General features: G+C 41.2%; 2 protein-coding genes across 2 annotated transcripts in view; one reads left to right on the plus strand and one right to left on the minus strand.

The window, feature by feature from the left end:
* The window catches only part of zcrb1 (zinc finger CCHC-type and RNA binding motif 1), a 47,972-nt gene extending 37,410 nt beyond the window's left edge, over positions 1 to 10,562 (minus strand). Inside the window, exon 1 of the mRNA XM_072268107.1 lies at positions 10,090 to 10,562. The gene's annotated coding sequence lies outside the window, so the exon portion shown is untranslated. The remainder of the gene's footprint in view (positions 1 to 10,089) is intronic.
* A 111-nt stretch (positions 10,563 to 10,673) lies between these two features.
* pphln1 (periphilin 1) overlaps positions 10,674 to 26,887 on the plus strand; it is a 132,495-nt gene continuing 116,281 nt past the window's right edge. Inside the window, exons 1-4 of the mRNA XM_072268108.1 lie at positions 10,674 to 10,793; positions 13,080 to 13,204; positions 16,685 to 16,861; positions 24,911 to 24,972. Coding sequence (XP_072124209.1) covers positions 10,787 to 10,793; positions 13,080 to 13,204; positions 16,685 to 16,861; positions 24,911 to 24,972 — 371 coding nt within the window. The 5' untranslated portion in view covers positions 10,674 to 10,786. The remainder of the gene's footprint in view (positions 10,794 to 13,079; positions 13,205 to 16,684; positions 16,862 to 24,910; positions 24,973 to 26,887) is intronic.

Raw genomic sequence — 26,887 nt, forward strand, 5'->3', positions numbered from 1 at the left:
CTTCCGCTAATGCCCCACCTCCCCCTCGTACCCCATCTGTTACTTATTTTTATACACACATTCTTTCTCTCACTCTCCTTTTTCTCCCTCTGTCCCTCTGAATATACCCCTTGCTCATTCTCTGGGTCCCCCCCCCTTGTCTTTCTTCCCGGACCTCCTGTCCCATGATCCTCTCGTATCCCTTTTGCCTATCACCTGTCCAGCTCTTGGCTCCATCCCTCCCGCTCCTGTCTTCTCCTATCATTTTGGATCTCCCCCTCCAACTTTCAAATCTCTTACTCACTCTTCCTTCAGTTAGCCCTGACGAAGGGTCTCGGTCTGAAACGTCGACTGCACCTCTTCCTAGAGATGCTGCCTGGCCTGCTGCGTTCACCAGCAACTTTTATGTGTGTTGCTTAAACTCAAAGCAGTTCTGTTATACAATGCTTTTCCCTGCTATTCTTCTTAAAAGGGGAACCATGTGATCTGATATTGTGGCCAAATTAAAAAATCTCAGTTCTCTTCCCTTTGCATCCTAGTGACAGATCAATAAGGTCTACAAGCTGGTCAAATGAATGAATGCATAGCAGAGCATATAATGCTGAAAACGGTGAACATTTTATTTGGAAGAATTTCTACAGACAGAATTCTAAATGGGATAAGTTCCAGTGATAAATCTTCAAGTGACAAAGCAGTTTGGGAAACCATGTTAAGAAGAAAGTATATGGGACCCCAGAGTACTTGAGCAAAAGTCATAAAATACTGTTTTGACTTCACACAAATTGTTATAATCACAAGGAAAGAATTGTGTTCCAACTGAAATGCTTAGAACTCATGTAGAAGACACTTACATGCATGATTCTAGACACAAGAAACTTCAGCTGCATGAACAGACTGAAAGAAGTGACAAAGTCTTAAATGAGTACTTTGCATCAGTATTTACCAAGAATATGGAGGACAGCAAAATCAATGTGGAACCCACTAAAAAACTAGTACATTTTGAGATAAAGCAAGAGGTGGTATTCAGTCTCTTGGAGCAATAAGGTGGTTAAGTCCCCAAGGCTTGATGTGATATACTCAGGTTACTGAGAGACAACAGATGAGATTGCTGGGGACTTGACTTAGACCATCTTGTCCCCTCTAGCCACACTGGAGGTCCTGATGTACTGCCAAATAGTTAATATAGTTCCTTTGTTCTAAAAGCAAAATAGGCATAATCCTACAAACTATACACCAGTGAGTCTCATGTCAGTGGTAGGAAAGCTATTGAAGCTGAGCCTTAGCAACAGGATTTATCAGCATTTCAAAAACCATGACCTTAGTGTGGGGCAGGTCATATCTTAATAGTTTTGAGCTTTTCGGGATGACAAAGATGATCAATAAATGTAGCAGCAATGGACATTGTAAACTGATACATTGGTTTATTGTTGCCACATTTACCAAGACTTGTCTTGCATAATGTTCACACAGATCAATTCATGACAACAGTACATTGAGACAGTAAAAGATAAAACAATGTCAGCACAGAATAAAGTGTTAACTTTGCAGAGAAAGGGCAGTGCAGGAAGACATAGCAATGTAGACCATGGCATCAAGATTCCATTTATCACACTAAGGAACCATTGAATCAGGGCAGAAGCTGTCCTAGTGCGTGGTGACGTGCTTTCAGGCCTTTTTTAAAACCTTCTGCCCAGTGGGAAAGCGAAGAGAATGCCTGGGGTGGATCGGGTCTTTGACTATGCAATCCCTTCTAAGGCTATGCTTCTCCAAATGCTCAAATTATGTCCTTAAGAATCCTTTCTAATAGCTTGCCCACCACTAATGTAAGAATCACTGGTCTATAATTCCCAAGGTTATCCCTATTACCTTCCTTGAACAACAGACTAACATTTGCCATTATCTACCTGGAAAAGTGGATTTATGGATCTTGGGTAGGAAATAGAAACGGGAGGTGTGGGGTGTGGAACCATGAGGTTGGTGGTGGGAATGGGAGATCCCCAGTTTATAATGTTGGTGATGGTGTGGGAGACACTGGCCTGGTGTTCCTTAATGTGGTCCTCTTCACGGGGTAAGTAAAAGGTGTCTGAGAGTGACACTGGGCCTCAGCAAGGTAGAGTTCAGTAAGCCAGACTGCAAACGCACCTCCTGTGTCTACCTGCCAGCCAAGATCCACAAACCCACTTGTCCAGGTAGACCTATTGTTTCAGCTTGTTCCTGCCCCTCTGAACTCATATCTGCATACTTCTACTCTGTTTTATCCCCCCTTTGTTCAGTCCCTTCATACCTACTCTGTGACACTTCACACACTCTGAATCTTTTCAATGACTTCAGGTTCCCTGGCCCCCATCATCTTATTTTCACTATGGATGCCCAGTCCCTATACACCTCCATCCCCCACCAGGAAGGCCTCAAGGCTCTTGTTTTTCCTTTCTGGACACCAGACTTAACCAGTTCCCCTCCACCACCACTCTTCTCCATCTCACAGAACTTGTCCTCACTCTCAATAATAACTCCCTTGGTTGATATTAGTCCCTAGGCCTGAGTCGACATAGTAGTAGTAGTAGGTTCCTCTCACTTCCTTCAAACAAAAGCTACTGCCATGGGCACTGCATGGGTCCAAGTTATGCCTGCCTGTTTGTCGGCTATGTGGAACAGTCTATGTTCCAAGCCTACACTGGTGACTGTCCCACACTTTTCCTAGGCTACATCAACAACTGCATTGGTGTTGTTTCCTTCACCCATGCTGAACTCATTGACTTTATCCACTTTGCCTCCAGCTTCCACTCTGCCCTCAAAGTTACCTGGTCCATTTTTGATACCTTCCTCCAGTTTCTGGATCTCACCATCTCTATCTCCAGAAACAGTTTATCCACTGGTGTCTATTATAAACACAGGCTCTCACAGCTACCTAGATTATACCTCTTCCCACCCTGTTATTTGTAAAAATGCCATCCCCTTCTCTAAATTTCTCCATCTCCACCGCATCTGCTCTCAGGATGGGACTTTTCATTCTAGAACGAAGGAGATGTCATCCTTTTTCAAAGAAAGGGGCTTCCCTTCCTCCACCATCAATGCTGCCCTCAACCACATCTTTTCCAATTCATGCACATCTGTTCTTACCCCATCCTCCTGCCACATTACCAGGGATAGGGTTCCACCTGTTCACACCTACCACCCCACCAGCCTCCATGTCCAGCACATAATTCTCCAAAACTTCCGCCATCTCCAATGGGATCCCACCACCAAGCACATCGCCCCCCCACCCCAACCACTTCCTGCAGGGATCGCTCCTTATGCAACTCCCTTGTTCATTCGTCCTTCCCCACTGATCTCCCTCCTGGCATTTATCCTTGCAAGCAGAACAAGTATACACCTGCCCCTACACCTCCTCCCTCACTACCATTCAGGGCTCCAAACAGTCCTTCTGGTAGGGCCAGGGAAATGGCATTGGTCACAGACCTTTTTTGGTGGTAGGTGAACTGCAGTGGTTTGTGGTTGTCTGTCTGAGAGACTGAGGTTAACATAAGCCATGACAAGTTTCTTGAAGCACTCATGAAGATAGTCGTCATTAAGGCACATTACGTTGTTTTTCTTAGGTATTGGGATGATTGTGGTCTTCTCAAAGCAGGTGGAAATTTCAGATTGAAGCAGGGAGAGGTTAAAACTATCTGCAAATAACCCCACCAGCTGATCTGCGTAGGACTAAAGGATGTGGCCAGGAACCTTATCCCAGCTAAAGGTAGGATGTCTATGTAGATTTTAGTGGGTATTCAACAAGGTCTCTCACAGGAAACTCATCCACAAGCATAAGATGCAGAGGATCCACGGTGACTTGCCTGTTTTGATTCAGAACTGACTTGACGAGAAATCTGAAGGTCGTGGACAATGGGTTTTATTGTGGATGGAGGTCTTTGACTAGTGGTGTACTGGAAGTATCTGTACTGGGTCCTTCTGATCAACATAAATGACTTGGATGAAAACATAGGTAAGTTAGTAAGTTTGCAAATGACACAAAGGTTGTCAAGGTATACAGGTGAAGAAATGACACAGAGTTTAATCTGGACTAGTGTAAGGTGATGCACTTCTGGAGCTCAACTGGAAGAACACAGCTAATAGCAATGTCAATGAATAGAGGAATCTTGAAATCCAATTTAATAACTCCCTGAAAATAGCAGTACAATTTAATAGCGTTGTAAAGAAGGCTTATGGCATGCTTGCCTTTATTAGTTGATGCACTGAGTTCAAAAGTAGGAAATTATTACATCTTTATAACACTGGTTAATTTGATTTACATTTGATGCCCAATAAGAATAGTGCTGTCTTTCAACATTACTTTTTGAAATCCCCCTCAGAACTTAAAAGGTTTTTAAGCACTCAGTCATTTGCTATCTTGTTTTATGCCCAATCGATACCCTTCATTCCTTGCTCAACAAATTGGAAGCAACATTTAAACAGAACCTTTCAAACTTGATTGGATTCAACACCAAAACCAAAGCTGTATCTCACTTCTATTTGGCAAGAGAGGGTTCATGTTTGCCACCTATCCCCTGCAATCCACATCACTCAGCTGTGAGATTCCCTGCCATGGTTTAAATTAGGCTATTGTATTTTCACACAAAAAAAATAGAACTGGATGAATCAAATCGCATACAAGCAATTCATGTTCCATTTGTGAGGAACTTGCAAAATGAAAGCTACCAGCTTCATAGAAAAATCTAAATGAACTATTCAAGCACACCCAATCAACATCATAGAAATCTCATCAACCGCACACGATTATCCACTCCCACTATATTTGAAAAACAAAATACAGTAAAAACATCAGGTCTGCAGCATCTGTGAAAATAGAAGCAAAGTTGATTTCAAAGTGAAGACATCAGAACCAGGAAAGTAAGAAAATGTGTAAATTTTAAGCTGTAGAGGAGATGGAACATGGACATTGTGCAAGGGCAGAGAATGGCTAAAATGAAGGGAATATTCTTGTAAGTAGGGTTTGGGTTACTCAAGAGAATCCTTTTAATGCAATGCAGTTACAGCAGCAAACAAAATGACATGTAAAGCTGAGAAGTGCAAGTTGGAGGTGTTGCTGAAACCCAAAACCAAAGGAGAATGGTGGAAAGGCAGCATCTGGGTTAATAATACAGATGGTTAACTTTACAGCGAACTAGCAAGTTCTGACACAAACAAGAGTTATCTTAAAACATTGAGTTCAAAATTGAGTAGTGATAACTACAACGCGACTACAGAGCTAAACTTTAAATTGGGTTCCATAGTCCTGAAGTTGGAATGTACCAGTTATGAATTGCCCACAACAGCGAGCCTGCCTCTGAGTGCTTATGTTAGATAAGCTGGTGTAAGTGTGACAGGGGGCCTTGAAACAGAGCTAATAATCATATGTGAATCAACTGCCTGGATCTAGACTGTCCCATTTCCCTTGTTGTATACGATGGAAGATGCCAAGTCTATCTCTTTTGTTGCACAGCTCACACAGCCCAGAGATTTAGCTGTGTGAACAAACTCAAAGGACAATAACCATCAAAAACACACCTCCTATTGGATGCATGTACTTTTGCATATCCAGACTTAAACATCTAAAGTTCAGAGTATTGTGTTTAGTTCTAGTTTTCCCATTCCAGGAAGGATACGGAAGCTTTGGAGAGGGGATAGAAAAGATTTACCAGGATGCTGCCTGAATTAGAATATTAGCAGGGGAATACAGTGTTGGGAAGTGTACAGTCATGCACCTTGTTAGAAGAAATTAAAGGGTGACTATTTTCTAAATGGAGAGAAAATACATAAAAACTGAGGTGCAAAGGAACTTGTGAGTCCTTGTGAAAGATTCCCTAAAGGTTAATTTGCAGGTTGCGTTATTTCAAGAGGACTAGAATATTAAAACAAGGATGTAGTGTTGAGTATTGGTGAGGCCTCACAGTTTTATGCACCTCATCTTAGAAAAGATATGCTGAAACTGCAGAGGGTTCAAAGAAGGTTCACGAAAGTGATTCTAGGATTGAATGGCTTGTCATATGATGAGCATTTGATGGCTCTGGGTCTGTATTTGCTGGAATTCAGAAGAATGAGGGGTGACCTCATTGAAAACTATCGAATGGTGAAAGGCCTTGATAGAGCTGATGTTTCCTATAGTGGGAGAGTCCAAGACCAGAGGACGCAACCTCAGAATAGAAGGGCGTCCTTTTAGAATGAGCTGAGGAGGAACTTATTGAGCCAGAGAATGGTGAATCTGTGGAATTTTTTGCCACAGGCAGCTGTAAATGCCAAGTCTTTATGTATATTTAAGGCAGAGGTTGATAGATTCTTGATTGGTAAGGTCATGAGGGGATAAGGGGAGAAGCCAGGAGATTGGGGCTGAAAGGAAAATTGGATCAGCCATGATGAAATGATGGAGCAGAATCAATGGGACAAATGGCCTAATCTGCTCCTATATCTTATGGTCTTATTAGCTATAAGGAGGGGTTGAACAGATTGTGTTCTCGAGAGTGTCTGAGGTGGAGGAGAGACTTTACAAAAGTTCATGAAACGAGTGACAACCTCTTTGCCTTGTCAATTACTTTAAGTATGCGACCTTCTTTCATGAAACTAAATTGTTAGTCAATTGGACATTAACTGTCTTTAATGAACCTATGCCTTTTATAAACTATTTATGCCATCTCCAACCTTAAAATACCTTTCTCATGACTAGACTTACTGACTTGTAGTTGTGTTGGCTTTTCCATTTTAAAGAGTGTTTAACGTATCAGGAATATTCCAGTCCTCCATGTCTTTAGCGAAACCACTAGTTGGAGCGTACAATATTTTGTTGTTGCTTCTTTTAAACCTTGGGGTCATTAAGCTTAATTTTATGCATCCATCTGAATATTTTGTGGGTTTCCTCTAAAGTTCCAAAAATGTGTAGGTTGGGAATTTAGTTGGCCACCATAAATTGACACTCGTTGAAATAACTGAGTGGAAGAATGGGGGGGGGGGGTAAAATTTATCAGAGGCAAGCAGAATAAAATGGGAGAAGTGGAGATTAACCTGAACTGCGGTTGAAAGTTCAGCGAACCATAAACACAAGAGATTCTGCGGTTCCCCACACCCCCCGTTTCTACCTCCTACTCAAGATCCACAAACCTGCCTGTCCTGGCAGACCTATTGTCTCAGCTTGCTCCTGCCCCACCGAACTCATTTCTGCATACCTTGACACGGTTTTATCCCCCCTTGTTCAATCCCTTCCTATCTATGTTCGTGACACTTCTCACGCTCTTAAACTTTTTGATGATTTTAAGTTCCTTGGCCCCCACTGCTTTATTTTCACCATGGATGTCCAGTCCCTATATACTTCCATCCCCCATCAGGAAGGTCTCAAAGCTCTCCGCTTCTTTTTGGATTCCAGACCTAACCAGTTCCCCTCTACCACCACTCTGCTCCATCTAGCAGAATTAGTCCTTACTCTTAATAATTTCTCCTTTGACTCCTCCCACTTCCTTCAAACTAAAGGTGTAGCTATGGGCACCCGTATGGGTCCTAGCTATGCCTGCCTTTTTGTTGGCTTTCTGGAACAATCTATGTTCTGTGCCTATTCTGGTATCTGTCCCCCACTTTTCCTTCGCTACATCGACGACTGCATTGGCACTGCTTCCTGCACGCATGCTGAGCTCGTTGACTTCATTAACTTTGCCTCCAACTTTCACCCTGCCCTCAAGTTTACCTGGTCCATTTCCGACACCTCCCTCCCCTTTCTAGATCTTTCTGTCTCTATCTCTGGAGACAGCTTATCTACTGATGTCTACTATAAGCCTACTGACTCTCACAGCTATCTGGACTATTCCTCTTCTCACCCTCTCTCTTGCAAAAACGCCATCCACTTCTCGCAATTCCTCCGTCTCCGCCGCATCTGCTCTCAGGATGAGGATTTTCATTCTAGGACGAGGGACATGTCCTCCTTTTTTAAAGAAAAGGGGCTTCCCTTCCTCCACCATCAACTCTGCTCTCAAATGCATCTCCCCCATTTCACGAACATCTGCTCTCACTCCATCCTCTCGCCACCCCACTAGGAATAGAGTTCCCCTTGTCCTCACCTACCACCCCACTAGCATCCGGGTCCAACATATTATTCTCAGTAACTTCCGCCACCTCCAACGGGATCCCACCACTAAGCACATCTTTCCCTCCTCCCCACCGCTTTCCGCAGGGATCGCTCCCTACGCGACTCCCTTATTCATTCGTCCCCCCATCCTTCCCCACTGATCTCCCTCCTGGCACTTATCCTTGTAAGCGGAACAAGTGCTACACATGCCCTTACACTTCCTCCCTTACCACCATTCAGGGCCCCAGACAGTCCTTCCAGGTGAGGCGACACTTCACCTGAGAGTCAGCTGGGGTGATATACTGCGTCAGGTGCTCCCGATGTGGCCTTCTATATATTGGCGAGACCCGACGCAGACTGGGAGATCGTTCCGCTGAACACCTACGCTCTGTCCAAGAAAGCAGGATCTCCCAGTGTCCACACATTTTAATTCCACATCCCATTCCCATTCTGATATGTCTATCCACGGCCTCCTCTACTGTAAAGATGAAGCCACATTCAGGTTGGAGGAACAACACCTTATATTCCGTCTGGGTAGCCTCCAACCTGATGGCATGAACATTGACTTCTCAAACTTCCGCTAATGCCCCACCTCCCCCTCGTACCCCATCTGTTATTTATTTATATACACACATTCATTCTTTCTTTCTCTCTCTCTCCTTTTTCTCCCTCTGTCCCTCTCACTATACCCCTTGCCCATCCTCTGGGTCCCCCCCCCTTTTCTTTCTCCCTGGGCCTCCTGTCCCGTGATCCTCTCATATCCCTTTTGCCAATCACCTGTCCAGCTCTTGGCTCCATCCCTCCCCCTCCTGTCTTCTCCTATCATTTTGGATCTCTCCCCTCCCCCTCTCAAATCTCTTACTAGCTCTTCTTTCAGATAGTTCTGACGAAGGGTCTCGGCCTGAAACATCGACTGTACCTCTTCCTAGAGATGCTGCCTGGCCTGCTGCGTTCACCAGCAACTTTGATGTGTGTTGCTTGACATTCCAGCATCTGCAGAATTTCTCGTGTTTGAGATTCTGCAGTTGCTGGAAAACCAAAGTAAGACATAAAATGCTGGTGGAACTCAGGTCAGGCAGCTTTTCGGAAATGAATAAACAGTTGGCGTTTTGGGCCGAAACCCTTCTTCAGGATGGTTGCTGGGGTCCCTGCGGGCCTAACCTACTATGAGCCTCTGCTTTATAAAGCATTTTCTCCAGATTCCTGTGCAGTTATAAATCTGGCATAAAGATCATGCAACCTATTCTCTGTCACACATGTCCATCAACATCCCTGTGATTCTTTCTGTTATTAAGCAGTGTTTCACAATGATCGACTAGCCTACTCATAGTTTTGGAACATGAGCACAATTAGAACAAACAGGAAATCCATATGTTCTTGGAGGGAAAATGCAAACTCTACCCCAGTGATGCGATACCTGAGCTCAGACTGAACACAGGGCCCTAAAACTGAGCGAAAGTAACACCAATTGCTACACCATTGCGCCATCCTACCAATCTGTCCTGTAATACAAATAGCATAATAGCAAATATAATTACTGTACACCATGAATCCATTTTCCCAGTGTCAACTTCTGACTCAATAAATATATGACGATAACTTAATCTTTATGTTGCTAGATTACCTAAAATGCTGGAAAAAGCAAGACGTGAAGCATACACAAAGGGAGAGAAACAGGATTAACGTTTCAGGTTGGTACTCTATCAGAACTATATTGATTTTAAAATCTCTTTCTCTCCCTCGAGACGATGCTCCACCTGCTGAATATCTCCAGTATTTTCTGCTTTTTATTTCATAATTTGTTCTTTTGACATGTAATATTTTGACTTCCCTTTTAAATTGCATGTCAATATCCCGACTTGGATAATACATATATATTCTGAGGAGTTTTTTCCCCTCTTAAAGAGGTATGCATTTTTTAAAGTCTCTTCCCCCCTTTCCTTATCAGCCTCACTCGGAATGGAAGGATATCGAGCAAATCAGCAAGGTATTCTACAGAGAGGTACAAACTTCAGACTCTTTACCTGATCCCCAACGTCCTTCGGCTCTCTTCCGACATTAACTGACTCCACACATCGCCAGCGCCACCAGACCCATCAGAACTGCTCGGCCACCATGTTGCTATGAGTTTCCCGCCCCGCCCCACCCCGCGAGATTTGACGTTGGCTTGGTAACCGCGTCAGGAATGAAGGGGGGCGTGTGCTCGGATAACTTCAAAGGATCTATGAAGTGCCGTTTATATTCTCACACCTATATTTAAATGCACTATATTTAAACACACACCGCGTCAGAGCGATTTAATTTTCCATGTTCTAACTTCAGCCAAGGACAACATTTCAGCCGGAGCTATCACACCGAAGCCAGTGCCACCAATCTTCTAGGAACGGGGATTAAACAACACAGTACAGGCTCAAAATGATTCACTACTCCAAGATCAATCAAACACACAACCACCACAGAGCACCGCATTTTCCCTTCACCCAAAAGAAAAGGCTGACGGAAAACCGAAACTGCGCCCCTCAGTCCGTCCCGCCTTCTCCCACAGCGAGAGAGATGATTGGTCAGACGCTCAGAGTGGGCGGGGTTACGACATCTCGCGAGGTTTCGGTCAGAGTCTCCCCGCTCCGGGTCGCTCGCCGTGCGGGGCCCGCGGAACACGGGGAATCGTTTCGAAAGGAGATTCGCGCAACAGCTCCGGCTGCCCGGAACCCTCCTTTCTCTATGCAAGGTACGGGGGGCGGGTTGGGGTGGGGAAGGAGTGTGGTTTCCCTAGCAACGGGCGGACTGAGCTCATGTGGCGGTCGGTGAATCGTGAGGCCCTGTAAAATGTCTGGCCACCGTGCAGGGCTGCTGGAGGCGATTTGGCGCTCTGGTTGGACCGGGTGATTCCGTTTGCCGCCTTGTTCCTTGGATGCGGTGCGGTGCTTGGGGGAGAAGGGTGATGGTGACGGCGATTTAGGTAAAGGGTCCGTTCCTGGACAGAGTGTTGGTGTCTGGGTGTCCCTGGATTATTGTTTCGAGGCCGTGTTTCGCCTTGTTCGGGTTGTCATCCAGTGTTTATACCAGTGCAATAATTAAAGGTAGGCTTGCACTCGATCACTGGTGCCCCGTGCTCCTTCTTTTCCCCATTCCATGTTTCCTTCTAACGTGTTCCGACTGTTACAAACCACGTCAAGTTTATTGTCATATTGTCATATGCCTGCAGCAGCACCGAGAGTTATCAAACTCTTTGTAAGTGAGGCATTCGAAGCAGGGAAGTAAAGTTTGACACTGCCGGCAGTTAATGCTCAGCTGTCTGGAAGATCACTGGACAAGGTGCAAAGTGGAAAGAAGACAGCACGTTACGGATCTTGAAAACAGTCGGGACGTTAACGAATAAAATTGGATTGACGGAAAATTGAAATACTTGGCTCAGTCAATAAGCTGCTGGAGGATTTCAGCATCGTTGTGGAGGCGGAAGGGTCATCAACGTTTTGGGTCACGATCCTACATCATGACTGAGAATTGGGAAGGAAGATGGTTGTTTTAGCATGGCTGAGGAATTATTTGACAGAACAAGTGTGGATTCAATATTCAGGTTTATTGTCATTCGTTAACACACGTTAACACAAATTATTGTTATGATGCAGCATGAGAGCACAATAAATATAAGTACACAAGATTAGTTCATATATAGTGATTGTACATACAGAGACATTAGGTTCAGGAATATCTGAACGTAAGGTGACTGATAGGGAATGATAAAGCAGCTGTGGGACGGGTTAGTGGATGGAGGTGGGGAACGTAACTGTTTTTGATTCTGGTGATCTTGGCAAGGATGCTGCCCTGATGGGAACCGAATTAAATAGGACTATTTATTAACTTTGATCCTTTGGGAGATCTGTCTGGCTGTTGGCCCTCCCTAGGAATTCTGTTTGTATCTTAAGTTTGATTAGATTGGCAGGGCAGGTAGTGTTGCAAGGTCTGAGTGTTCTTGTAGCTGTGATCTCTGGAAAAAGAAAGGACTGCTAATTCTTTGGAGGGTCATGCGTGCTTTCTGTTATGAATTCTAGAGTATTGTTTGAAGGCAAATTAACGGGTGGTCTTGCTCCCCAGTGGTACAAGATGCTGTCAACCACTGGGGATGGGTTGAAGATGGCCAGTGAACCTACCTAGGATAAATCAGTGCTAGTGAGGGTTGGGTTGTGACTTTGTTTACTTGTGCTAATTGATTTTTGTGTTGAGGTACAATGTTTTCATCTATGAAATCATTATTGTGAATTTGACTTAAGAGAGTAAGATTGCCAGCTACTTGTAGACCATTTAGTAGTGGAGGTTTGTGATTTCCAGTGTAGTTGACCTGAGAGGATTGGTTAAGGGAATCACGTGAACTTTTCTTTACAGTCTTGTCTATGCTTTAAGTTAAATTTAGACATCCCTGTATTGTGTTTGTAACTTATCTCATATAATGGTGATATTACGTGGTGTATGTTTGTGCTGAATTTGTTTTTAACTGAATTTTCATAGGTATTGGATATGTAAAGCAATGCAAATCCCATAACTTGGATGTGAAAGCAAAATAGTAAGACTTTTAATTGAGATATAAACTTCAAAGTGGAAGTTGGACAAAATAGGCAAAATAAGTAGAAAAACTCGACAAGATAGATGAAATAAGTAAAAGAAAACACAATATTTAATGTTAAGTGTGCTAACTGGCTAGTGTGTTTTAGGAATATGCCCAAATTCAAGGAATGGCTGGGTGGAGCGTGTGTCCGAAGAATAACTGAAGGGAAGGTTACAATAGTTTGCTTGATGGCTTTCTGAATTGTGGGATTAGTAGGTTGGGTGATATAATCCTTTGCAATTTCCATAGTATTGCAATTTAATAAAGATAAATTAATAATGTTCAACAGTCAACTTTCCAGTTTGCATTATATGAGAATTCAGCATAATCTTCCAGCAATAAAAATGAAACATGAAATAACGTTTGTGAATCATTCAATTCGTGCCACTCATGACCTATTTCTTTTTGCAGATAAGTATCGCATAGAAGAGGATATGTGGTCCGAGTCACGTTCACAGTATGGTGGGTCCGAGTCGCGATCACATTATGGTGAAATTCAGCGAGGCCGTTTACAATCTGGAAGACCACGCAGCGCAGTATGTTTAATTATGATTAGGCTGCCTTTTTCACCTATCTATTTTAGGCAAGGCTGTGCTAATTATTAAGATTTAGTAAATATTGATGCAAGTATTTCACCTGAGGCATCAATTAAGTCATAGTAAATTCATATGTGATAATTTGGCACATTGTGCACATGCTAGTTGAAAGAGTACTTCCTAGTCTCATCCCACCTGGGACTTTGCAAGTACCCTTCTAAATTCGATGAGGGCTTCTACTTTTACCACCTTTTTGGGCAGTAAAAATCCTTTCAATGAAAGTGTTTTCCTTATTTACCCTTTTAATCCTTCTACCAGTGGATTTAAACCTATGCTCATTATGTGTCTGCTGAGGGAAATGGGTCCTCTTTCATTATTCTTTCTCGAGTCCTCATTATTTTAGTTGCGAGGGGATACTAATTTAAGTCTTCCATCCATCATACTCTTAAAAACTCAACTGCAGGAAACTTGTCCACATCTACTCTTCCTTTCTTGCATTTCCCAAGATGCATATCTGATACTTGTTTGGATTATGCCCCATTTGCTTGTATATGTATTATACTTTCTGCATCCGGATCATCCACATTGTCTTCTGGTGTAAAGCTTTTCTCCTCACTGTCATGGACAATGTTAGTAAAGGGAGATTGCTGACCTTGACCCTAGATGACTATTCTTACTGACAACTGTTTTGTCACTGAAAAGCTCTTGGCCGTGTGTTACCTCGTGCTTCATTCTTGGATATTCACACTTTTCCCAGTTGTATCACTGTCTTAAATTGGCCATCTTCTGATTCAGGAGTCAGCATGTTCTCGTATAACCATGTTCTCAGAACAGTTAGAGAAAGACAATAAATACCAGCCTTGTCAATGATGCTCACTTTCAGATGCTGTTACTTTTTTTGAAAACGATATTAAAGGAAAGCTGCCTTGAGTTTTATAATACTTGGCTAATAAATTATTATTATTATAGGTGCTGTTGATTTCAAGGGTAATCTTATTTTTGCTAATTCTGCCCCCTGCGTGGCACTTGATAGAGGTGTACGAGATGGTAAGATGTATAGATCGAGTAGATAATCAGAGCTTTTTTTTCCCAGGGTGGAAATGGCTAATATGAGGGGGCATAGTTTTAAGGTGATTGGAGGAAAGTATAGGGGGTATGTCAGAGGTAATTTCTTTACATAGAGAGTGGTGGGTGTGTGGAATATGCTGCCATGGGTGGTGGTAGAGGCAAATACATTAGGGCCATTTAAGAAACTCTTAGATTGGTACATAGATGATAGGAAAATGGAGGGCTATGTAGGAGGGAAGGGATAGATTGATTTTAAAGTAAGTTAAAAGGTCGGCATAACATTATGGGCCTGTAATTTTCTTTGTTCTAATATGAACCTCTCCAGATCATTGTACGCTTAAAGGTTATATTCTTAAGGTATAACATAATTCTTCTTTGAAAATTAATTGGTGGTGCTGTTTCCTGTTGCCGAATTATACTTCGAGAAGAAGAAACTGGAATTGGAAGTGTCTAGTGAGCAAATCCTTTGCATACATCATGAATAGAATGCAAGAAGGGCCAAGATCTAAGGGATGGAAATGGACAAGAGATTGAAGTTTTAGGTGTTTAATTGATAAAAGTGAAAATTTATTACTAGAATCAAAAGTCATTTTATTTCTTGTAGGAGTATCTAAGTTTGAATGTGAGCAATTTGATACTAATTGAGTTGCAGAGAAATCATTAACAAGTTGAGTGTTAATGAATCCATAGTGTTCACTCATTCTGGTAGTTTTTGTCTATGTGAGAGAAATGCTGGTTTGTTTCCAGCATGCTTACTCTTTCTCTTCTCCCACTACCCTAGTCCCTCTCCCCTAACTTCTAGATTCAGCATTGCCTGACTTTATAGTTTATTTACTGAAAAGGGAAGACCAAGGTTTATCATTAGGTTAGATAAATCCTTAACATGCCTATCCAGCTGGAACATAGATGATTGTATCTTGCAACCTCCCTCTTAGCTTGGGAGCCTCCTGTGTTCAGGTTCCAGGAATAATTTTTTGAAAGAGTTTGCACTGCCCTTTCCAGAGCCATGGTAACATTAATATTTCCGCCTGGCACCAGATTGCAACCAAAAGTGCAGGGAAATGTTTAAAAAGAACTCTATTCCCAATAAGCCATAAACGTTTAACACTCTTTTCAATTTATCTGGTTATATATCTATTCAATATTACTTGTGTAAATAGACTGATGGTTTTTCAGAAATTAGTCACCAATGACCTGATTGACCATTCTGTATATAGTGAGGAAGGTTGTCTAAGTCTGTGGTGGGATGTAGAACAGTTGGTTGGAACATTGGTGCATGGAATTTAGTCTTGACACGTGTGAGGCAATACATTTTGGGAAGGAGGATATGTATAGTAAACGGTAGGGCACTAACGAACATTGTTGATCAAAGATCTAGGGTCTAAGTCTATTGTCCTCCCAAAGTAGAGCAATGAACATAGAAAATTTCAGCATATTACAGGCTCTTCAGCCACCAATGTGCTGACCTTGCAACCTACTCTAGAGAGTGCCTAGAATTTCCCTAGCGCAGAGCCCTCTATTCTTCTAAGCTCTATGTACCTATCTAAGAGGCTCTTAAAAGATCCTATTTTTCCACCACTGCCACCAGCAGTGTGTTCCATGCATCCACCACTCTGTGTGGAAAAACTTATCCCTGACTTCCCATGGTACCTATTTCCAAGCACCTTAAAATTATGCCCCCTCGTGTTAGCTATTTCAGACCTGGGAAAAGGCCTCTGGCTATCCACACGATCTAGGTTGATATTTAAAGTTTTAGGCTGAGAAGGAGTTTTACAGGAGATCTAGGGAAGATTTTCATACAGGGAATGGTTGATACGTGGAACATACTGCTAGAGGAGTTTGTAGAATCAGACACAATCACTAGGTTTGAGACATTTAAATATACGAGGCATAGAAGGATAGAGTCCTAATACAGACAACTGGAATGGGTGATTATGAACAAAAAGTGTTGGAATTGATGTGGTTGGAAGTGTCCATTTCTGTGCTATGCTATTCTGACTCCATGCAGAATAACAAAGATCTTTTTTCAATCTGTATTATGTACTTGACTTGAGGATTGTTTGGTAGAGAAAATAAAACAGAAATCTGTTTCTAAAACCAAGATTTTGCAGGTGCTGAAAGGGTCTTGGCCTGAAATGCCAACATTTATTCCTCTCCATAGATGTTGCCTGACACGTTAAGTTCTGCCTGCATCTTGTGAGAAATCTGTTTCTGATTGCTGACCAGTAACTGAGCAGGAATTGATGCAGCACCATCCTCTGTGGAATAGTTTGCCAGCAGTAAATATTATTTTAAATCTTTATTCATCCCATTTATTCATAGCAAAGCTGTTTAATTAATCACTCTTTATGAGATATTGAAATATCTTTAATAAAAAAGACACAACTTAAGAATATTTTGGTATTCTGGCAGGATTTTCACAGAACAGTGCAAATAATGCAGAGGAGGCCAGATTATGACCGAGGAGGAGGTGCCATCAGCCGCGATTATAGTTGTTATGCTCATTCTGAAGATTATCGAGGATATTCTGACGTTCGTGAATTTGGACATGGTCGAGTATTTGGTCCGCCCCTCAAAACTGGCTCATGGGTAAAGATAACCTTTTTTCAAACAAATAAAAATCTGTGCTTAAAATGAAAGAATATTAAGTCTATGGTTTATGGTATCTAGAATATTAGTAATATGAAATGAGATCCTTTTGACCCCTTGTGTCTATATTGCCTATTGAAGAGCCACCCAGCTGAATACCATAGTCCTGTACAAGCTGTACCCTGACTTTTACTATTCCATGTTAGTTTTTTACACCTTACTTTGACTGCATACCCTTTAGTATTTATACAACCCATTCAGCATGTAGTCCTGCCTGCTCTGATCACCTGGACATCTAACATTCCCCTTCGCCAGTTAGGTTATAATTTAGTATTGGACGAGCCCTCCAGCAAATCCCAACCAAATGCAGCAGTGATGCTGACTCTTATCAATAACATACCTCCCCCACCCTTTAACTTCTTTCTGTATTGTTTCTAAAATGTCAAAACCATGGCACATTAAGCATCCAGTCCTGTTCCGCTCTCAGCCTTGCCTTAATCACTTTCACTTCCCTGGCCCTGATTGCCTCATTTTCATTATGGATGCCCAGTCCCTATACTCCTATCCCTCGCTATATGTGATTAGAATTACAAATGTAGTTCCAATCACAATCCTAAGTGTTTTGTTTTATACACACACAAATGTTTCCACAGTTGACTGTGCTTACATGAAGACCAGAATACAGAAGACAGTTACCAGGGCCCACTATTCAAGATTATTGTGCCTGATTTATGCTAGCCTCAACTCCTGTGCCAATTCCTCGATCCTGTGCAAATATCCACAAGAACACAACAAAATAGGAGCAGTATGTTCCTGTCCCTGAAATCTTGGAGAGCATGGTTCATTGGATAGCACTTCTGTAAAATGATAATTCATTGTTCTAATGGTAGAACTCCCTATTATTATAACTTGCCTTTTCTCAACTATTAGACCTGATTAATTTTCTTCATTGCTCTATTCCTATCCCTTATCTTTGTTTATGTTTGTGTTTACCCCTTGAAAAAGAAGGGAACTGTTGTTGATTTAGTTTATCATTGTCGCATATACCAATTCAGTTCGACATCCCATTCTCATTCTGACATGTTGATCCATGGCCTCCCCTACTGCCACGATGAGGCCCCTTTCATATTGGAGGAGCAACACGTCATAATCCATCTGGGTAGCTGCCAATCTGATGGCATTAATGTCAATTTCTCTAATTTCTGGTAATTTCTCTTTTTCCATTACCCATTCTGGCTCCCCTCTTGCTCCTTCTCTTCTCACCTGCTCATCACCTCCCTCTGGTGGCCCTCTCACTTCTCCCTTGGTTCACGAGTTTAGCAGGACTGAGAGGGGTGTAGTCACTCCAGTGTGATTGTGATGTAGACCCTCCAATAACTATGGGGACATTGAGGAACAACTAGACAGGAAAATTAGAGAAAAGTGCCAAAACAAAGAGGACATTTTTTGTGGAGCTGCAGGAAATGGGCAAGGTCCTTAATGAACATTTCTCCTCTGTTTTCATGTGGAAAAAGACATGAAGACTTCTGAACTTGGGAAGATAGATGGGGAGGTCTTGCGGATAGTCCACATTACAATAAAGGAGATGCTGGATTTCTTGGAATTTATTAAGGTAGACAGATCTCTAGGGCTTGGGCAGGTATATCCAAAAACCCTTTGGAAACCCTAGGAAAGAAATTGTGAGAGTCTGACTGTGAGCCATGGGTGAGATACCGTTAGACTGGAGGGTTGTGAATGTTGTGCCTTTATTTAAAAAGGGCAGCAAAGAAAAACCTGAGAACTATAGATTAGTAAGTCTGACATCTGTGAATACTACAGGCAATTTTGAGGGAAAAGATATTTGGAAAGTCTGTTTGATTAGGGGTAGTCAACATAGTTTTGTGCATAAAAGTCATGTCTTGTGACTTGCTTGAGGTTTTGATGATGTGACCAAGAAAAAGCAGGGTGGTAGATGTGGTGTATGTTGACTTCAGTAAGGTTCCATGTGGTGTACTGCTCTGAAATGTTAGATGGCATAAAATCCAGGGAAAGCTGGCTAATTGGATAAATACAGTAGTTGGCTTGATAGTGGAAAGCAGAGGGTGATGGTGGGTTATGAAGTAGGCTATCAACGATTGCAGGGGGATCTTGATCAGCTAAGTAAGTGAGCTGAGTTATTTAATTCAGTTAGGTGTGAGAAAGATAAATCCAAGTAGAATTTTCACAGTGAATGGCAAGGCCCTGAGGAGTGTTGTAGAACAGAGGGACCTTGGTGCATAAGTACATGATTCACTGAAAGTGGGGTCACAGGTAGACAGATAGTAAAGGAGGCTTTTGGCACACTTGACTTCATAAGTCACGGCATTGAGTATAAAAGTTGGGATGTACAGGATATTGGTAAGGTTGCACTTGGAGTGTCGTGTTCAGTTTTGGTTGCACTACCACAGGAAAAGTTATTTAACTGGCGAAAGATCTACGAGGATGTCACCAACATGAGGGACTGAGTTATAGGAACAGGTTAGACAGGCTAGGGTGTTATTTCTTGGAGATTAGAAGATAGGTGACTTAATAGAGGTGTAGAAAATCATGAGGGGCATATATAGTGTAGATACACTCTCTTTTTCCCAAAGTTGTGGAATCAAGAACTAGAGGGCATAGGTTTAATGTAAGATTTAATATGAGCTGAGGGACAATTTTTTTTTACACAGAAGATGATAAGCATGTCGAATGAGTTGCCAAAGGAAGTGTTTGAGGCAGATAAAATAACAGCTTTTAAAAAGCAGTTGGACAGGAACATAAATTGGAAGTCTTGGGTTATGGGGACAAATGCTAGCAAATGGGACTAGCTTGGATTGGGCATCTTGGTTGGCATGGAACAGTTGCAGCATAGGACTGGTTTCTGTGCGGTATGATTCTAAGAACTATTCGTAATTTTAGTACTTTGGTGTTATCCCTCTAACTAAGGAGGATTTGAAAAATTTTAGCAGATCTTCCAGCTAGACCTTAACAATTTCAGGGGAATCCTGTCTGTTTAGGTACCTTATGTGCAAGATTAGTTACTGGTTATTCATTTTTATCTTGTGCAGTATCACAGGAGTTCCTTTACTTATAATAGTCGAGCATTCTGCTGCCTCAATGAGATCTCCATTTTGGTTCCTGACCTGACCTGTTTTGCCACTCTCCTGACTAGTCATTTGCAATTTATAGGTTTGTAGAAGATGGTTGCTGATCTATTCTCTTACTATCTTGTTGCCTTTTGTTTGTCTTTTCACTTGTTTGTGCCTGAAATTGGGAAATAGTTCCTCCCTTTATGATTATGCATATATCTGTCATTCCATTCCTTTTTATATTTCATCTTGCTCTCTTATTGTTCCTTCTCCAGAAACTCTGGCTTTGGCTTTCATCTGTTTCCGTAGTGAGAGACTATAGTTGGATTGATCACAGTTCCGAAATCCAATTTGCCTAATTCTAGTTGGAGATCCTCTCCAGTAGTTTCCCTACTATTAATATGAAGCTCACTTATGTATATTGCTAGATTATCTCTATTGTCCTAAGATGAACAAAATTGTGTTCTCTTCAGTTCTCTGAACCTCACTTGTAGCTAGAGGGGATGGAGAGATCTCTGTCAAAATCCCAGCAATGGCCTCTATTGCTTCACTCAGTAACATGAGATATATTCCATTAGCCCTGGGAGAATTATCCACCTTAATGTTCTTCAATAGACTCAGCACCACTTTCTTGATAATATTTTGTGTGGAATATTAACATATTCCACACTAATCTCACTGTCTTCCATGTCCTTCACCTTACTCTACCTACAGGCATAAATTCCCTCCTTTGTTTTTGATTGACCGCCCTCTCCTGAGTTACCATTTTGTTTTTAATATGTATAAAACAAGTTTTGTTTTTTTTCCCTCTTAATCCTACTTGCCAAGTACATTTCATATTCCTCATTAGCCTTCCTGATTCTGTTTTGAATTCTTTCTTGCTTTCTTTGTATTTCTTTAGCTTCCTAAACCTTGTGTATATATTTTTTTCTCCCTTTGACTACAGTTACAGCATCTCTCATCATCTGAGGTTCCTGAACCTTCCCATATTTGCCTTACTCATCAGAACATACTGGTTCTGACTTCTGATCAGCTAGTCTTTAAATGACTCCCATATGTCAAATGGACCCAGTGACAACTGCTCCCAACTACTCCCCTAATTTAGCATTTTCCTTTGCGATCTAGACTTGTCCTTTTCCATAAATATCTTAAAACTTAAGGAGTTATTCCCAAAATACTTTGCTACTGACCTTGCATTCACCTGGTCAGGCTCATTTCCCAATATAAAGTTCAGTATGGCACCTTCCCTGTTGGACTACCTGCATACTGTTTCAAGAATCTTTGTTGGATCCTACTAACAGATTTTGCCCATCTAAATCTCTTGTACCAAGGAAGATCCAGTCAATATTGGGGAAATTAAAGTTGTCCACTGTTTTGCTTTTACATTTTATCCGTAATCTGCTTGCGTATCTATTCTTCTATTTCCTGCTGGATACTTGGAGATTTATAGTATCATGCCATCATAGTGATGGCATATTTATTATTTCTATCCATATGCCTCAGTAAATAAGCCCTCCAGTTGTCTTATCTGATTGCAGTTGATCAGTAATGCATCTCTGCCACTTCTATTATTCCTCTAGCACACCTGGTACATCGAAACCTTAGAATGTCTGTAATAGCCACAGCATCATAGTCTGTGTACTAATCCCAGCTCTAAGTTCATGTACCTCACTGTAATACTCTCTGTATTGAAATAAACACACTCCCACGCATCTCCTTTCTTGGCACTTATCCCTGCGAGAGGGGCAAGTGGTACATCTGACCCGACATCTCCTCCCTCACTACCATTCAGGGCCCCAAACAGTCCTTCCAGGTGAGGAAGCTCTTCACCTGTGAGTCTTTTGGGGGTCAGTTACTATATCCCACGCTCCTGGTGTGGCCTTCTCTACATTGGTGTAGATCGGGGGAATATCTTGTTGAGCATCTTCACTTCTTCTGTCACAAAAGGGTGCTGTGGTAGCTTAGCAGTTAGAGTGACGTTGTTACAGTCCAAAGAGCACCAATTGGTAGGTTAATTGGCTATTGTAAAATGTTCCATGATTTTGCTAGGGTTGAATTGGGAGTTGCTGGGGTGGTGCGGCTTAAAGGACCAGTAGGGCTTATTCCGTACTGTTTCTCTAAATCCGGGGTGGCCAACCTTTTACATTCCATGTGTCAATTTTTTCACGCACGAGTTCAGATGCGCCATACAACTCTTGTACCCCCACAATCCTTGTAAAAATATGTTAATATAGAACTTGTGCATGAAAAAATCGCATTTGAACTTGTGCGTGAAAAAATTGACGCATGGAATGTAAAAGGTTGGCCACCCCTGCTCTAAGTAAATAAAACGCCACCCATTTCAATTTAATTTTCTATTTCCTTTTCAAAATGTCTGTCCGTGGCCTCCTCTCCTGTCGCTCTTGGGTTAGAGAGCAACACCTCATATTCTGTTTGGTTAGCCTCCAACCTGATGACGTGAACATAAATTTCTATAGCTTACTGTTATTTCTTCCCCCTTTCCCTTTTCTTTCTTTTCATTCTCTCCTTGCCTCCCTCTGATGTTCCTCCTCCTTCCCTTTTTCCCATGGTGCACCGTACTCTACTGTTGTTTTTTTCCTTTAACCATTTATTTCTTCTATCATCCTGCTGGCTTGTGTTCCTTCCCCTCTCCCCTCCTCGTTCTGGCTTCTTCCCTCTCCCTAATGAAGAGTTGCAGCCCAAAATGTCAAATGTTTATTCCTCTCCATGGATGCTGCCTGATCTGCTGAGTTGCCTCAGCATTTTGTATGTGCTGCTTTTACCTTCAGAAGTGGTGAATGCTATATCTATTATTTACAAATATTCTTTAGATTTAGCAAAAGGTTCGTTATTATTGACCCATGGCACTACTGGTGTTTCTGCTCTGCAGGAAAGTGAACATCTTTTGCCTATCCCTCTAGATTGAGAATCTTTCCATTGATGAATCACATTACCTCATAACAAGACTTAGTCAATGAATAATGTTAGCAATGAGTGAGACGTACTGGATCATCTCATTTATAGTCTTGCTGTGGCCCAAGAAACGTATTTTCACTGGAATCACCTAATGATTCTTTAATATCTGAGTCAAATTTATTGTATAATGAATCCTAGAGGCACTTTCCTATGTAGATGTCTGTTTAGTGTTGCAATGTCCAATGCCAATTGTCTGCTAATAAGATGCTCAAGAGATTCCTTTTCTCAAGTTTATTCTTTCTGTAAATATAAAAGTGATCAGTTAAGACAACCAATCTACTTACTGAATACAGCAGTAAAACAGTAAATGGTATGTTGACATGTGTAAAGATCTAGACGAAGTCCTTTGCAATTACCCTTGCTAGTTGAAGCACCAGGCTATGTCACTGAGCCCCATCCCAAGCAGATCAGAGGGAAAACTGCAAACTGATCAAGTTCGTGTGACAGTATTACTCTTTTCCATCTCACTTTTCTAACACCTCCATGTATCCCATTTAACCTGTTGCTCTCTCAGCAGTACAAGACCGAACAGCTCTTTCTACAACAATGGCTCGCCCTTTAAGATCGAACCCTTGGGATACCTGCTGCATGGTTCAATGAATGCAGTCATAGAAAATACCATGATCTGGGTTGCTTTGCTTGTAATATTACCAAGGTGAAATGCAATGTTGTATTAGAATCTTAATCTAAAACATTAACTCATTGACCTGATCCTACTGCATCAGGAAAATTGCACATGTGAAAGACTGGTTGTTTAATAACTGGGAACAGAAACTTTTTTTTAACCAAAAGCTGTATTTATAAACATTTTTCTTCTATTGAAGACCCTGTGGTTCTATTTTAGAGATAGTAGTTTCATTATTTTTGAGTTATTAATGTATAACGGAGGGTGGTTATGCTTCTGGGCTTAAAAAAACATGATCAGACATTTTAAAATCAATGGCATTGAACCATAATATGTAAGTGGTCCCACCGCCCACTAATATATTCTTGATGGTTCTTCACGAGTTATGCATAAAATGATTGGCCATTCAGCTGCTGAATTTGAGGACTAAGTACCTGTCAGTTAATAGCATTTTTTCCTTATGCAACCTCTGGGAGAGAGAAAGCAAATGTTTTGTTTGCTTGCAATCATTGTTTTTTAAAAAAAAGGCTTCTGAACATTTCCAAATGTGGCCCTGCTGCCATAAAACATTTAAATTTGTGTTCTTAAATTAAAGGATAAATTGTGGACCTTGGTGTTTCTGCATGTTTGTTGCACCGTCAGTTTATTAATTCTTACCGTCTAATTTTAGGCCTGTATTGAGAAACTGCAAGTTTTGTTTTACTCTTTTCTCTTACCTGTTTAATGGCATAGGCCGAATATTTTTAAAATCTGTCCCTAGGTGTACTCAACCAGACTGACAGGCTGGAAGGCTGCCAGGTGGTAAGCCTGTTGTACCAAATCGTAGTGTTCTCATGATAGAGGAAAGAGAAACTGATTGGAATTTCACAGATAGTTGGTGGATTAGCCTAATTATGATAGAGAATAATGAAAGGCTGAGATATTCCATATATTTCAAAAAATATGAACCATTTATAAATATTCAGTAGAAAGAAATGGGTAATTATTATTTAAGAGATGGTCACACAAGTGATATGTCACTGGGCTGAGGAAGATGTCAGATTACCAAAGTGGTTTGCTGGTAGAGTCTGACTGTCTGATGAAGGCTCTGATGTTGTGAGGAAGCTTACCATCTGCTGGGTGGAAGAAAAACAATCTTGGGGCCGTGGTATCATAGAAATATTTCAGTGAGAAATCATCTATCTGTGAGTGTGATGGTTTGGACTCTGGCTTGAAAATCTTGACGTTGTTTTGTTGAAAGTACTTTTTTTGGGATGTTCTACGTGTACCCAGCTGGTATCACTCCAGAACTTTTACTTTAAGTCTGGTGTAGAATTCTAGATTTTTTTAAAAAATTATTTTTTCTTCATAATATTTATTCAGGGTGATGAAAATTCCAGATGGCCCAGAGATGAATATTCAGGAAGTAGGCAAGCTGATTACAGGTAGGTCAATTAAAGCAGTCAACAGCAGAGGAATACTTTGCTGCTTTGACTGTAAATGTCAGTACTTGTTTCTGTAAGCATAAAATTGGTTTTGTAAGGTTCTCTTTGACAATTTGATAGCTGTGGAAATTTTTGTGAACAAAATATGCACTTTGTTGAAAATAAAATATCATTTTGTTAGTAAGTGGGGAAAAACAGGTATTTCTGATGGTAACTCTTAGAAATCTAAAAAGTATTCAAGATCACTGAACAGCACCTAAATACTACAAATAACTGAAAAAAGGCACTGTTTCTAAAATTTTCAGTTGCTGATTGTTTTTGACTTTGTTTTCTTGGATAAGATGGGTGTCATGAATGAAATTGTACAAATAACTGAGTAATTCTGTGAATTTCCTGTGTTAACGTTGAGCTGCTGGTTGACTGAAACATCACATTTACCGCACATTTTCAACTTGAACTTGTTTTGTCACAGTACTTGGAGGAAACCCATGGGGACATCGCATAAACTCTTTACAGATGGCATGAGAATTGAACTCCAAACTCCGTTGCCCCTAGCTGTAATAGTGTCTCACTAACTGCTACACGACCATGGTGCCCCTTATATGTTACATGGTAGTCTAATTGTGTTTTTTAGATCTGTTCCAAATATTGACCAAAATCCTGTTCTTTAAATATATGAACATTTGGATGCCAGTAACTGGATGTTAATGGGTGATTTTTGTCCCACATGTCAATGAAATTGCCCTTCAATGGGGATGATGTGCAATTAGAATATACTAACAGCAGTAGATACTTACCATATATGTGTTTTATCACCTAGGCTTCGTCTCACTATTATAAACCCTTAATACTCTAAACATAAGAGCCCAACGTGGTCTTTTGCTGTTTAATTCAATTGAAACTGTTCTCCATTTGTTTTCCCTGTAAATTGTTGATACATTTTTTGGAATTATGAAAGCAGGTCATTTTATAAAATCTCTGTTCAATCTTCCTTTAATTTTATTTCGAGGTTCAAAGTAAAATTTATTATCAGAGTACATACATGTCACCACATACAATCCTGATATTCTTTTTTTCCCTCTATGGGCATACTTAGCAAACCTATAGAACAGTAATGGTAGACAGGATCTGTAAACTGTAAACAAATTGTGCAAATGCAGATAATAAATAAATAGCAATACATAACAAGCATGAAGTAACAAGATAAAAGTGTCCTTAAGTAAATGTTGTTATCCCCCTTTGTTCAAGAGCCTGATGGTTGAGATGTAGTAACTGTTCTTGAACCTATTGGTGCAAGTCCTCAGGTACTTGAACCCTCCACCTGATGGCTCAGCAAGAAAAGAGCATGTCCTGAGTGGTGAGGATTTTTGATGATGGTTGCTGCTTTTCTACGGTGGTTGGTGGGGGTTTTACCCATAATGTGCTGGGCCAAATCCACTACCTTCTGAAGGATTTTCCACTCAAGGTCATTGGTGTTTCCATCCCAGGCTGTAATGCAGCCAGTCAGCACACTTTCCACCACACATCTATAGAAGTTTGCAAAGGTTTTTGATGACATGCTGTATCTCCTCAGACTCCAGAGGAAGTAGAGGTGCTGTCGTGCTTTCTTCGCAGTTATATGATGGGTCCGGGACAGGTCCTCTGAGATGGTGACACCCAGGTCTGTTACTGACCCTCTCTACCTTTGATCTTCTGATGATTACTGGCTCATGGACCTCTGGTTTCCCAGAGGTAGGAAAAGCCTACATTATCTTTTTTAGATTATGAGGAAACTCAGTCTTTGTTTATTGTCATTTAGAAATGCATGCATTAAAAAATGATACAACGTTCCTCCAGATTGATATCACAAAAAAACACAGGGCAAACCAAGACTAAAACTGACAAAACCACATAATTATAACATATAGTTACAACA

Source organism: Mobula birostris, chromosome 9, assembly GCF_030028105.1.
Source record: "Mobula birostris isolate sMobBir1 chromosome 9, sMobBir1.hap1, whole genome shotgun sequence".
NCBI lineage: Eukaryota > Metazoa > Chordata > Chondrichthyes > Myliobatiformes > Myliobatidae > Mobula > Mobula birostris.